Below are 14,466 nucleotides of genomic sequence, written 5' to 3'. Positions count from 1 at the left end.
AAACAGTTGGAGAGCACTATAGCTCAGTTCAGGACTCAGTTGAAACATTTTAAGATACAATAATTTCGCAGAGACGAACAGGACTATAAATCAGAACAAGTTTATTTTTGGCATGCAAAAAAATCGGGGACCATACATCCACATGTTACTTTTCAAGACTCTTCTGCGGATTCTCCTACAAGTGATGATGAGAGAAGTGAAGCACAGGGACAGGTTGCATTACCAATACCATCGCATGCCTCAAATTTTTTAGGGCATTTTCAAGACAACAGAAACTGTCCGGGAAAAAAATTTTCTCGAACACGCTCCAGCGAATGGGATGGACCAAAGACTCTGTCGACAGATTGGGATGGACCGCCAACAAGAGCACAGTTTCGAATCCAAAAGCGGTACTAAATTTATCTAATATCACACTTACTGAAGAGACCATTAGAGCTTTAAATAAAGGGTTATCTTATGTTCCTGAAAGTCCATATAATTCTTTTCAGACAAGGATCAGCTTATTTCAGTTTTTTTGGTCCCTACAAATTAAACTCTATTTTGGTGATATGTTGGGGAACAATCAATCTATCACTGTTCCAAAGTCCCACTGGATACCCCCTGGACCAGTGGACCCTGTGATTGTGACATTTATGCAGTTGGTGCTGCGAGACCTAGACAGTTTGGAACATTCTCAAGACTTCAAATGGAGATTTTCATTGCAAGAATGGTCAAAGGCTCAACAATGGGCTGTCAAACATTTGTCAGATAATTGTGATGTGGTGGTTAAATCTGCCGACAAAGGGGGGGGGGCATTGTGGTACAGAACAGAAGAGATTATGTTCAAGAAATCTATTGCCAATTAAAAGATACGACATACTATCAGTTGTTACCAGGGGACCCGAATCCAGAATTTAAAAATCGTATTGGAGAGATTAAATGTTTAAGTATGAAAGAGGGTTTTCTCTCAAACAGAGAGATACGGGCATTGAAGGTAGCTCATCCAGTTTGCTCGGTTCTATATAATTTACCTAAAATCCATAAAAGTTTAACATCTCCCCCAAGGCGTCCGATTGTGGCTAGTAGAGGATTGATCCTGGAACAGTTATCAAATTTTTTTGATTATTTTTTTTAAAACCTTTCGTACAACATATTGCTTCATTTTTACAAGATACTACTCAGATGTTGTGTTATTACAGTCTCTTCCTCCTCTTCCTAAGGATTTTATTTTAGTAACAATAGATAATGAAGCACTGTATAAAAATATCTCCCAAGTGGAAGCTTTTGAGTTGATGGAACATGTTTTGGAAACATGTGAACGTCCACATTGAGGGCCTACGTCTTTTCTGATGTCTCTGTTAGAGTTGGTGTTATTTCATAATTTTTTTCATGTTTGAAGATTGCTATTATCTGCAGATCCAAGGGGTTGCAATGGGGGCAACAGTAGCCCCAGATATAGCTAATCTTTTTGTGGCCAAATTTGAGGGAAAAAAGTGTTCTACCCCTCTCCGTGGTTTAAGAACATGTGCATTTGGCGGCGCTATATAGATGACATCTTCTTTATTTGGTTGGCATCCCAGGAAGAGTTACAGAATTTCTTATTATGGATTAACAATCAAAGTACCCATTTGAAATTCACTATGCAATGTCATGAATATTCTTTAGCATTCCTTGATATAACCATCATCAGAGAAGGGGAAGGGTTGAGGTCAACATTACATCGGAAAAATACGGACCATAATCAATTTTTGCAGTATTCAAGTTGCCATCCAAGGAAGCTAAAAGATAGCTTACCCATTAGTCAATTTTTGCAATTGAGGAGAATATGCTCTACGATGTCAGAGTTCAAGATACAATCAGAAATGATGTCGTCCCGATTTTTAAAGAGAGGGTACTCATGGTTTTTAATTAAAAAAAAGCCTACAAGAGAGCATTATTTGCTAACAGAGCTCTTCTTTTGGACTATAAAACTGAGCATGGAAACGAGGGGCTAACTTGTGTTTTGCACTACAGTAATCAGGTGAAAGAGGTAATTGGGATCGTACAAAAACACTGGTCTATGTTATCCCTACATGAAAGGTTGGGTATGCCTCCACACTTTGCCTTTGCCAGGAACCACAATCTCCACGATAAAATTGTGAGAGCTTGTTTAAGATCGGAGCCTAGAGAAAGCCCTGAAGTGCAGATCAAAGGAAATTCTTAGTGTGGCGCATGTGAGATGTGCGCTTTGGCATTGGTCGGGTCGGAATGGCAACAACCGGGTTCGAAAAGCACAATTTTTTTGAATGGGTCTACAAACTGTAATTCCAAATGTGTGATTTATGTTCTCCAATGCCCATGTAATTTAATTTATGTGGGCCGGACAAAGAGAAAAATCCAGACGCGGTTTTTAAAACACAAGAGTTGTATCAAAACATCAAAATTGACTGCTCCTGTTGTAACTCACTGAGTGGAAAAGAGGCATCAATTTAAAGAGTTTAAATGGACTATTTTTGGAGTCAGTATGTACCTCAGAGAGGGGAGAAGATATTCAGTGTTAAACCGCCATGAACAATCTTGGATTTCTGAATTAAGATCGGTGAAACCTGAGGGATTGAATGAAGTGATTAATTGGTATGCCCTGTTTTAATTGAAGTGATGTCCTTTACTCCTTTGGATATAAATAGTGGTGGTGGATGCCATGTTTTGTTAAAGTTTTATGAAGAGAGTTTGCAAATGAAGTTTGTCTTTCGGGGAGCGGAGCGATGAATTAAAAGAATGAGAGAAGATATCATACTATAGAGAAGCCCCCTGATGCAGATGGGACAGCAAAACATGGATCCATGTCGGGGCAATGATTGAAACATTGAAGTTTAGTTTGGGTTCTTTTGCTCTCTGATGAAATAAGATACTTACAAGATGGCTCCTGTTGGGGATCTTTATTATGAGTTTATGATCCAGAGATCCGGTGGAAAGTTTTAATATAAAATGAAGTGAGATGTTAAATAAATAATAAAGCAAAGCTGGACTTACAGAGAACGCAGTTTGCATCTATTACAAACTGTACGTGTGAAGGTTCCACAAAGAGATACAATAAAACATAAAAAGAGAAATAAGATTATTGTGGAATTTAATGCTATGAAATATACAACTGTGAGGGAGTCGGTTTGGACCATTAGATGACAGAGGGGTTAAAGGGGCTCTTAGGGAAGATAAGGCCATTGCAGAAAGACTAAATGAATTCTTTCCTTCCATGTTTACTAATGAGGATGTTGGGGAGATACCAGTTCTGGAGATGGTTTTCAGGAGTGATGAATCAGATGAACTGAACGAAATCACTGTGAACCTGGAAGATGTAGTAGGCCAGATTGACAAACAAAAGAGTAGCAAATCACCTTGACCGGATGGTATGCATCCTAGGGTACTGATGGAACTCAAAAATGAAATTTCTGATCTATTAGTTAAAATTTGTAACCTATCATTAAAATCATCCATTGTAACTGGAGAGTGGCCAATATAATCCCAATATTTAAAAAAGGCTCCAGGGGTATTCCGGGAAACTATAGACCAGTGAGCCTGACTTCAGTGCTGGGAAAAATAGTGGAAACTATTCTCAAGATCAAAATCGTAGAGCATATAGAAAGACATGGTTTAATGGAACACAGTCAACATGGATTTACCCAAGGGAAGTCTTGCCTAACAATTCTGCTTCATTTTTTTGAAGGGGTTAATAAACGTGGATAAAGGTGAACCGGTAGATGTAGTGTATTTGGATTTTCAGAAGGCGTTTGACAAAGTCCCTCATGAGAGGCTTCTAAGAAAACTAAAAAGTCATGGGATAGGAAGCGATGTCCTTTCATGGATTACAAACTGGTTAAAAGACAGGAAAGAGAGAGTAGGATTAAATGATCAATTTTCTCAGTGGAAAAGAGTAAACAGTGGAGTGCCTCAGGAATCTGTACTTGGACCGGTGCTTTTCAATATATATATAAATGATCTGGAAAGGAATACGACGAGTGAGGTTATCAAATTTGCGGATGATACAAAATTATTCAGAGTAGTTAAATCACAAGCAAATTGTGATACATTATAGGAGGACTTTGCAAGATTGGAAGATTGGGCATTCAAATGGCAGATGAAATTTAATGTGGACAAGTGCAAAGTGTTGCATAGGGAAAAATAACCATAGCTGTAGTTACATGATGTTAGGTTCCATATTAGGAGCTACCATCCAGGAAAAAGATTTAGGCATCATAGTGGATAATACTTTAAAATCGTCGGCTCGGTGTGCTGCAGCAGTCAAAAAAGCAAACAGAATGTTAGGAATTATTAGGAAGGGAATGGTTAATAAAACGGAAAATGTCAATGCCTCTATATCGCTCCATGGTGAGACCGCACCTTGAATACTGTGTACAATTCTGGTCACCGCATCTCAAAAAAGATATGGTTGTAATGGAGAAGGTACAGAGAAGGGCAACCAAAATGATAAAGGGGATAGAACAGCTCCCCTATGAGGAAAGGCTGAAGAGGTTAGGGCTGTTCAGCTTGGAGAAGAGACGGCTGAGGGGGGATATGATAGAGGTCTTTAAGATAATGAGAGGTCTTGAACGAGTAGATGTGAATCAGTTATTTACACTTTTGAATAATAGAAGGACTTGGGGGCATTCCATGAAGTTAGCAAGTAGCACATTTAAGACTAATCAGAGAAAATTCTTTTTCACTCAACGCACAATAAAGCTCTGGAATTTGTTGCCAGAAAATGTAGTTAGTGCAGTTAGTGTAGCTGGGTTCAAAAAAGGTTTGGATAAGTTCTTGGAGGAGAAGTCCATTAACGACTATTAATCAAGTTTACTTAGGGAACCAGTTACTGCTATTAATTGCATCAGTAGCATGGGATCTTCTTAGTGTTTGGGTAATTGCCAGGTTCTTGTGGCCTGGTTTGGACTCTGTTGGAAACAGGATGCTGGGCTTGAAAAAAGGGGCGGGGTGTGGTCTGGGACATGGGCGGGGGCCTCCGTAGGGCCACTTGGCCGGCGCGCACAACCTATACCTGCCTGGAGGCAGGCGAAACTTGTTAAACAAAGGTATGGGGGTGGGTTTAAGTAGGGCTGGGGGGGCACGTTAGGTAGGGGAAGGGAGGGGAAGGTGGGGGGGGGGGCGGAAGGAAAGACATCGGGGCTCCCCAGGGCTCGGCGCGCGCAAGGTGCACTAGTGTGCACCCCCTTGCGCGCCCCAATCCTGGATTTTATAACATGCGCGTGGCTGCGCGTGACTGCGCGCTCATGTTATAAAATCGGGTGTATATTTGTGCACGCCGGGTTGCGTGCACAAATGTACGCCCGCTCATACGTCTTAAAATCCGGCCCTTAGTGTTTGGTTACTTGCCAGGTATTTGTAACCTGGATTGGCCAGTGTTGGAAACAGGATGCTGGGCCTGATGGACCCTTGTCTGGCCCAGTATGGCAATTTCTTATGTTTGTGCACTCCCCATGCTGACCAATAGCAACTTAGCATGCCCTAGTGTAGGAAGCTGTATAGTAGGGATGTGCACTCATTTGAAACAAAAATGGAAAAGGGGACAAATTAGCACATTTTCATTTTGTATCAAATGAAATTAATTTGACCACCAAAACATTTTTTGTTTTGATTTGTTTTCGGCAAGTAGTGCGCATAGTTTGCAAATTATGTAAACTATTTACTGAAAACCACTTGGAACAAAAAACGAAAATATTTAAATACAGAAAAACAAAATATTTAAAAAAAAAAAAAAAAAAGGAAAAATGAAATCATAAACATTTTTTGGCCATATACATCCCTACTGCATAGTAGGCAAGGAAACGGGAACCTAGAAGTCAGTCATGGGCCAACCTGAGCAGATCCCCAGCTCACACTGCCAAACATGAATGTTTAAATGATTAAAATGGTAAGAATTTGCCATTTAAACGTTCAATATTTTACACCCCTAAATTTAAATATCTTCTCTATCTTGAACACCATATAAGTGATAGCGCAGTACAAGTATGGCTTAATTATTATAATACAATACTAATTCTGAACCTGACATCCCAAAACACACTCAAAGCTCATTTTCTACTATAACACTTCCATTTAGATCATATCATCAATATTTTAAATATAATCACAAGGTACATTAAGCATACAAAATACTGTAGATACCTGTGCACAGCAATGACTGAAGTGAAGAGTCGAGGGCTTCCAGGAACCAGATTAGTAAAGATAAACTCAAAACGAGTATTATTACATTTAGTTAATATATAAAGAGCCTCAGTCTGGCCACGTAACTTCTGTAAGAACAAGTTGTCAACAAAAAATCTTAACACAGTCATAAAATGTAAATGAGACTATGCAGAAACTTAGGGATTTTGCACACCAAGAAAAAAATGGAAGAAGTTATTCAACCATCAGATGTATGAAAACAGAGAGGTGGACTGCATGCTGCTAAACAAGTGAACAAAGATGGAGTAACAGTAACATGACAAAGAAGACACATTCACAATTAGAGAGCTTTGTTTTAGTTTTTTTGCCAAGTTTACATATCAAGAACTGTAAAAGTGAAAGTGAAGCTTTAAATATTGTAATTTCAATTATGTTAGGACCTGCAATTCTTCTGCTATCCTAAAAACAATTTTGGCACTAATTAGAACAGTAGTTTTTCAATTTGATTTCATGTGATCATAGGCCAAAATCCACTAAATGTGGATATGAAATCACAAATTTTTTATGTTGTCAACTAATGGGGAAGCAGGGTTGTCTACAACACAAGAAAATTTCTATTACTTGCCTAGAATGGAGTGGGACCAAATTTTTTCAAGACAAAAAATGCTATTTTATATAATAATTTTGTTTAATTAATTAATTAAGAATTTTGTTTAATTACTAAATATTTTTTATTTTAATTTTTCAGTGTGTGGATACATTATTAAACAATCATGAGATGTAATTAATCAACAAGAAAGCCTCCTTGTGAGATATATATGAATATGAAGGCTCTACTATACGGATAAGTTGTCCACTGTGAGATCCATTAGTCCCTGAGGAAGCCTAGTTGAAAGGCGAAACGAAGATATCTTTTGTTGGACAAAGGTTTTAGAAGACCTATAGCTAAAAGAAGTTTATTGAGCTTCAGTTGAATAGTAGTTAATACACCCAGACATTGTATTGGTATTGTTGTATACATATTGATGTATTTAATTGAATGTTTATACAGATAGTGCTTTTTGTGCATAAATATGTTTTTAAAGATGGAATGAGTGTGATTGTGGAATGAATGTGCTAGTTTAGTTTTTAATATGTTTACACAGGTGAGTGTGTTGTGATGTTTTATAAATGATTATACATTATATGATGTATAATCAGAGAGTTTTTGTAAATAAATTACCCTCTGTATTAATTTGCCCCATCTGTGGCCATGATCTAGAATGACAGATTAACAAATAGAAAATGAAAAGAAAACAAAAAGAAACTTCCCTAAAACTTAGATGTCAAAAAATGAAAAAAGGGAATAAATATATTATATAATCACATTAATTTTTAAATAATCTTTATTATGAGCTACATGATAGAGACTGAGGTAGGTATTATACTTGGGTTCACATATCAGGCAGTGAAACCCTAATCTAATTATACTTACTGAATTAGCAGTTCTTGTAGTAATATTTATAATGCAGTTGTAACCAACAACTGAAAACAAATCATAAAGAATATTGTCAAAATGTGTAATATTCAACTTCATAAATATTGGTGAAATGACAAAAGAATGATGTTAGATTTATTGTCGCTGGTTAAATAATCTTCTGCTAGATAAATACAAATTTAAATTCAAGAAGAAATTGAAAACAGTGAAAGAGACCTTGACTTTCAAAGGGACAGTATGTCAATTAAAGAATGCCTTATTCAAATTATTATAGAATAAAGAAAATATTAAAATTAGTATAGTAGGTCAACAGCTAATAGCTGCACCGTTATTTTAATCTGGATTTATTTTATAATACTGCAGAATCCTTCACTATGGTAAAGTACACTTTCAATTGAACTGTACAACCAAACAAGATCACTTTCTGAATGATTGTGGCTACTTTCCTTATCAATTGATTAGAATCAAACATCCAGCAAACTGAATTCCCTTCACAAATCCTACTTCATTCGATAGGAATTTATTATTCAGTGGAAGTTTTTTTTTAAACCCACATGGGTTTGTATGTGCCTGCATACATGTAAATATGGGGGGATATTGAGAGAAGGTGCCAGCAACATTAGATGCTATCATGAATAGCCTCATGAGTTCGGTGGAATTGCGGCTCACCAGACTACTAGTGCGGATGTAATCTAAGTGCCAGGGCTATAATATCCGGCCTGCAGTGGCATTTCCTTGAGGGATCTTGAGAGAAAGCGCTAGCAACATGATATACTACCCTGAATAGCCTCAGGAGTTTGGTGGAATGCAGCTCACCTGATTGTGCTAATAATCATCTAGGCACCAGGGTTATAATATTCCCTCTGCTTTAGGTATGGGCAGGAAACGGAAGGGGAAGACATTTGGAGCCCCTGTGAACTCAACGCCAGTAAGAGGCACCCTAGATGACCACTTAGAGGTAGATTTTAAAAGTTCAGCACGCACATCAATTAGGGGATGCGTGCACAAGTCGGGCTTATGCACCCAACCACATTTTAAAAGCTGCCCAGATGCGCGTGTATCTCCTGCTGTGCGCATATCTCATTGGAGTTCAAAAAGGAGTGAGGTGTGGGCGCAGTCTGGGCAGAGCATGGCCATTTCAGGATGTGCCCAAGAGATGTGAGCGTAAATACTAACGCGCCCCAGTCCACTGCTACATAAGTTTACTTCTTCTATGAAGGAGGTATAACTGTAAAAATTAAAATAAACAGCCAGTTTGGAGTGGTTTAAAGGGTCTGGGTAACTAGGGGAAGTGCAGGCTAATAAACCAGGGGGGTTTGGAGGATCTTGTTCCTAACTGGGTGAACTGGTGGATGAACTGGTGAAACTGGCAGTGGCGTGGATGCGACCCTGTTATAAAATACCCTGACTTATGCGGTAGAATAGTGATTTGTGTGCCTAGATGCATGCCCACTTACAACTGTGCGTGGCCAGGCTAAATTATAGCATGCCCACAAGTTATAAAATAGCCGTGGTATCTGGGTGCGCACCAACACACGAGCCAAAATGCACTCGTGTGCCAATTTGAAAGCTACAGTCTTAGGCCTAGATTCATCATTCTGCTATATATTTATATATAGCAGAATTTCTGCTATATATAGAATTTCTGCTATATATTTATAGCAGAATGATGAGCCATGCAAAAATTAAAAAAAAAAAAAAAAGAGCCGGGGGGGGGGGGGGGGGGGGGGGGCGAAATTGTACAGCCGGCCTTATCACAGCGATGCATTTTCGCCCGCCATCATTGCGGCCAGGTCTCAGTTTCACACCCATAGCGTCACAGGAAAAGGTGTAGTTATTTCCCACGGTACTGCCAGTGATAATGTAGAAAACATTATCGCCCGCAGAGTTGCCGAGACATAACTCCACCCAAACCCCACCCATACTCCTTCCCTTCCCCTAATTTGCACTGTACCGCCACGATGCGGCCGGTATTATGGTTTGATGAATGACCCAGTTAGAGAGGTTAAATGGTGGCGTTACAAATTTTTTTTTCCCATTTATATTTTTTTTTATTAGTCATGTAACAACATACAAAACAGCAATCTGTAAATGATAAAATACCTAATATACATTCGGCCATGACATATTTTCCATTAAACCCCTTCATCCCCTGGGAGACACAAATATATTCAAGTGCTAAAGTAGCTAGTCTCTGAAACAGTTGGAAAGAGTCAATAATGTTGATACCATTTCAGGAACAGTTCCCATATTTTTTACATGCTTCAGCACCTTATTCTTCTGGATCACAGTAAGATAACTCCTAAACTGGTAAATTTTAAAAGCTTGGCACACGCCAAAGCTGGAAGATATACCTGTCTCTTGGGCTGGTGCGCACTGCACGGATTTTTAAAAACAAACATATCTCCCAGTACAAGCTTAAAAATGTTTTTGGAAAAAAAAGAGCGGGGCGTAGGCAGGATCTGGGTGGGGAGCGGGCATTCCTAGATTTTAGCATTAAAACAATGTGTAACTATTTATGCGCACAGGCGTGCGCCGAAGTCCCTATCCATGTATCTTTACTTCTGCTATGGATGGCGTGTAACTAGTATAATAAAAAAAAAAAACAAAGCTCATTAGCAAGGATTGAAGGGTTGGGCTAAAAGGGAGGTAGGTTAATTAGGGAGGACATGAAGTCTAAGCCTTTACCTGGATAAACTGGGAACGGACTGGTAAACTGGTAACTGCATTGGCACGTGTATATAATAAAATCCACCCACTTTCGCGGTAGAGCCGGTATTTGCGCTCGCTCATATAAAATTGTGCTTACACATACACGCGTACTGCCGATTTTATACCAAATGCGCATATATGCATTAATGTTATAAAATGACTGTGTCCATTCGTACGAGCAGACATACTTGCGTATATACACCTAGTGCGGCTGTTTGAAAGTTACCATTACAATGAATATTTCATAATCTACGCACCAACAGGCACTCTGTAGGAGGCTCTGGGTGTTTCCAGTGCATCGCCACTTCATATTGGGCTGCACCAAGGATGTGATTAATTAAATGCTTCAGATCCACTGGCCAGCTATCTGGATAATGTGATAAAGCAGAGTTGCTTACCTGTTTCAAGTGTTCTCCTAGGACAGCAGGATGTTAGTCCTCACATATGGGTGACATCATCAGATGGAGCCCACCATGGAACTTTGATCTCAAAGATTCTAGAGCTTTCAGCATGCCCTACTGAGCATGTGCAGCTGTAGTCATCACCCGTCTCCCTAGGCAGAATCCCTCAGTCCATGATATAGCTAATACATGGAGAAACCAACTCCCAGGGCAGGCAGGAGGATTTTGCAAGGACTAACACAAATCCCCATGCACAGCAGGGATTCCTGAAGAAGGGGAGTGATGCAAGTGCAAACAGAAACAACTGCGCATCATGGAAGACAGTACAAGCAGGGTTTCTGACAAAAACAGTGGATCTAGATCCTCCTGGATACAGAAAGGACCCAGAGATACAAACAAGAGAGACTCTAGGACGAAAACCGCACAGTTTCCTTCGGTTAAAAAACCCCCCCAAAAAACTGAAAAACAAACTGGGGTCCAAGAGCCCTCCAGAAGAAACTGTCGACCACTGGCAGCCAAAGGTCTGGAAAAGAGTGCCCAGGTATGGCTGGTAGGCCGAATGGACAGAAGAAACCCACGCCACACTTGAAAGAACAAGCAACAAATCACGGCAGGGCCTGGGACAGACACTGCGTGCCGAAGAATCAGATGTAGCTGACCGTGCAGGACAGCGTCAAGAGTTTCAAGGGATGAGAGACAACCCCCAAAATTGACCTATAGCCCAAAAACTCCCAAGCAGGGAGTGAGGTAGGCCTGAAGCCCCCTCAAGAGCATCTGTCAGAACAGGTTCATCTATCCTGTAACAGGTTCGCAAGGAGAGCAGGAAGGACCTTTGGGCAACCTAGAGAATGAGAAAAAACTAAGGCAGTATTGGCCAGAGAATGACAAAAATAAGTAGAAAAAGATGGTGTATCCTTCCCTGCAGGTATACAGAGATATACCATGGGCGCCTTAGCTTTACCTACCCTCCTCCCGACAATCCAAAAGGAAGTCGGAAGGAGTGAAGAACAAAAGGAGGCAGCCCAGAGGACTGCCGGGGCAAGCACAAGTTGCCCAGTTGATAAGCAACCCTAACCCTATGTCATAATGCTTCTGTATCGCTCCATGGTGAGACCGCACACCTTGAATACTGTATACAATTCTGGTCGCCGCATCTCAAAAAAGATATAATTGCGATGGAGAAGGTACAGAGAAGGGATACCAAAATGATAAGGGGAATGGAACAACTCCCCTATGAGGAAAGATTAAAGAGGTTAGGACTTTTCAGCTTGGAGAAGAGACGGCTGAGGGGGGAGATGATAGAGATGTTTAAAATTATGAGAGGTCTAGAACGAGTAGATGTGAATCGGTTATTTACTCTTTCGGATAGTAGAAAGACTAGGGGGGCACTTCATGAAGTTAGCATGGGGCACATTTAAAACTAATCGGAGAAAGTTCTTTTTTACTCAACGCACAATTAAACTTTAGATTTTGTTGCCAGAGGATGTGGTTAGTGCAGTTAGTATAGCTGTGTTTAAAAAAGGATTGGATAAGTTCTTGGAGGAGAAGTCCATTAACGGCTATTAATCAAGTTTACTTAGGGAATAGCCACTGCTATTAATTGCATCAGTAGCATGGGATCTTCTTAGTGTTTGGGTAATTGCCAGGTATGTGGCCTGGTTTGGCCTCTGTTTGAAACAGGATGCTGGGCTTGATGGACCCTTGGTCTGACCCAGCATGGCAATTTCTTATGTTCTTATGTTCCCCTGTGCAGTCTGCTATTTATTAAAAAAAAAAAAACCAAAAAATCTGCTCCTGCAGCTTTTTGTATTTGTGTCTTCTCTTTGCTCTGTCTGTTTTTCTTTTATTTCCACAGTGCTGACAGGACCGGACTATGCAGTCCGTCAGTGATCTGTGTAGGCCGCTGAGCCTGGGGACTCACTTGAGTTCTACCCGGACTGGAGTTCCATGGCGGTTCACAGATCGCTCAGCATCGGTGGATTCAGACAGTGGAAGGATCGAGGACTTTGCCGTTCCTGTGGGGAGAAGAGCTCATCCTTTCCATGTCTTGAAGAACTAGTCTCCATGGGCAAGAGCCCTGGATGAAGTTGCCTCCCCTCCTGCTTGCCAGCCTTGGCAATGCAATCTCCCTGTGAGAGAGGGTGAGCGGAGCCTGGGCTAGCAGCTTACTGCCGCACTTTGGTGCCATGCCCATGAACGGTTGCCCGTGCACAGCTATGACCAATGCACCGTTCATCCAACGCATCAATGTCGGGACCGCGTCGGGGACAGGGCCCATCTTCAGGTAACATGGTATGCTTGATGCTGTCAAGGTCCAGGGTCACCCTTGTTGCATCGAGGTGTGTGACCACCCACGATGTCATGGTGGCCTTCAGTGCCTTTGGAGTCTATGGAAGTGGAGTCTCGCTGCACCAGTTTGGGCATCGAAGCCTCTATGCTCTCAGTGCCGTGATGCGGTGCACTCAATGTCACAGTACCCTTGATGCACTCGATGCCACAGTGCCTTTGATATACTCGATGGCATGGTGCCTTTAGTGCACTTGATACCTTGGCACGGTGCCCTTGATGCACTTGCCACGTGAACTCGGTGCACTCTATACCTTCTGTGCATTTGATGCCTCAGTGCACTCTGCTGTGGTGACCGCTGTACCCTCGATGCCATCAACACCCTTGATCCATCAAGGTGTATGCATGGCCACCTAGGGGCTGACGAGATCAAAACAGTGGCAAGTCCTCGATGCTGTCGACCCCCACTAGGTTATCGAGGTGCATGACCTCAGTGCCAGCATGACCTCAGTGCCATCATTTTGTGGTGCTGCCCCAATGCCCTTGAGGCCATCAAGATGTGGGGCTATTGGAGAGGCCTTTGGACCACTGTTGCCTCTCATTACTGCCTCGACTATGTCGAGCCCCACCGACCAGGCACTGGATTCACCATTGTGTGCCCTTGTTGCCCATGAGGCCATCGACCACCATGACTCTCTGAAGCCCCCGCATGGCCCTGCAGCCCTCGGGGGGCAGGGGTTCTTGGCCTCTTACAGATCGAGCACAGGGGTCGCCATTTACTCACCAGCACGCTTTGTGCAGTGGAGGGCTTCCAATTGCCCTCTTATCACCTGGGTGTTGGTGTGTATGTATGTGGATTGTTTCCTCCAGGTGGTCATAACAGGTTGTGTTCCACAGCCACAGGGATGGCCTAGGACTGCACTTCTGGTCAGATTCTGTGATGAGTGGACATTGCAAGAGTAGGTTCAGTGTCCTCTCCTTTCTCAGCAGAGGCATATGTTTTTTCTGATCCGGAGCCCTGAGGACAGGGCCAGGGAGCGGCAACGGCAGTTGTTGGATCATCTTCAGCTGAGGCCCCTCTGGGGACTGCAGTGGTGACCTCCCCTATCTGACTGCCTTTGGTGGGTTGGCTGTATCAGTGGTTCAGCGATTGGCGATTGCCTCAGCTCTCCTTTGGGGGGTTGCTAGGCCCTGATGCCGCTGCTTCCCTTTCCCCTCTGGAAGGAGAGACTCGATTGGGTTCCCCTCTTGATGCCTGACTATGCACCCCTTCAAGGTACACCCCTTCGTTTTCCATTCCCAGACAAGGGATTACATTGTTGTGACTGGCACCAGCCCCGAGAATAGTCAAGAATACCACTCTTCCTTGGGCGCTTTAAGACACAGCAGGACTATCCATGAGGGAGTCTGTCCAATGTTGCTACACGGTTATCCTCCAGGTTCCCCCCTGTTCGG

The 14,466-nt window shown here is 41.8% G+C and overlaps 1 protein-coding gene across 4 annotated transcripts in view; it reads right to left on the bottom strand.

Moving 5' to 3' along the window:
• Positions 1–14,466, bottom strand: part of BBS5 (Bardet-Biedl syndrome 5) — a 105,334-nt gene that overhangs the window by 57,272 nt on the left and 33,596 nt on the right. For all 4 annotated transcript variants that reach the window (XR_003857368.1, XR_003857369.1, XR_003857367.1 and 1 more), the window contains exons 4-5: positions 7,610–7,659; positions 6,136–6,263 (exon numbers count right to left, since the gene is read on the bottom strand). Coding sequence is in view for 1 of the 4 variants with exons in the window: in XM_029605683.1 (XP_029461543.1) it covers positions 6,136–6,263; positions 7,610–7,659 (178 nt within the window). In the remaining 3 variants the exon portion in view is untranslated. The remainder of the gene's footprint in view (positions 1–6,135; positions 6,264–7,609; positions 7,660–14,466) is intronic.

The sequence above is a fragment of the Rhinatrema bivittatum genome, chromosome 6 (assembly GCF_901001135.1).
Source record: "Rhinatrema bivittatum chromosome 6, aRhiBiv1.1, whole genome shotgun sequence".
Lineage (NCBI taxonomy): Eukaryota > Metazoa > Chordata > Amphibia > Gymnophiona > Rhinatrematidae > Rhinatrema > Rhinatrema bivittatum.
This window is presented reverse-complemented; position numbering and strand designations above follow the sequence as displayed.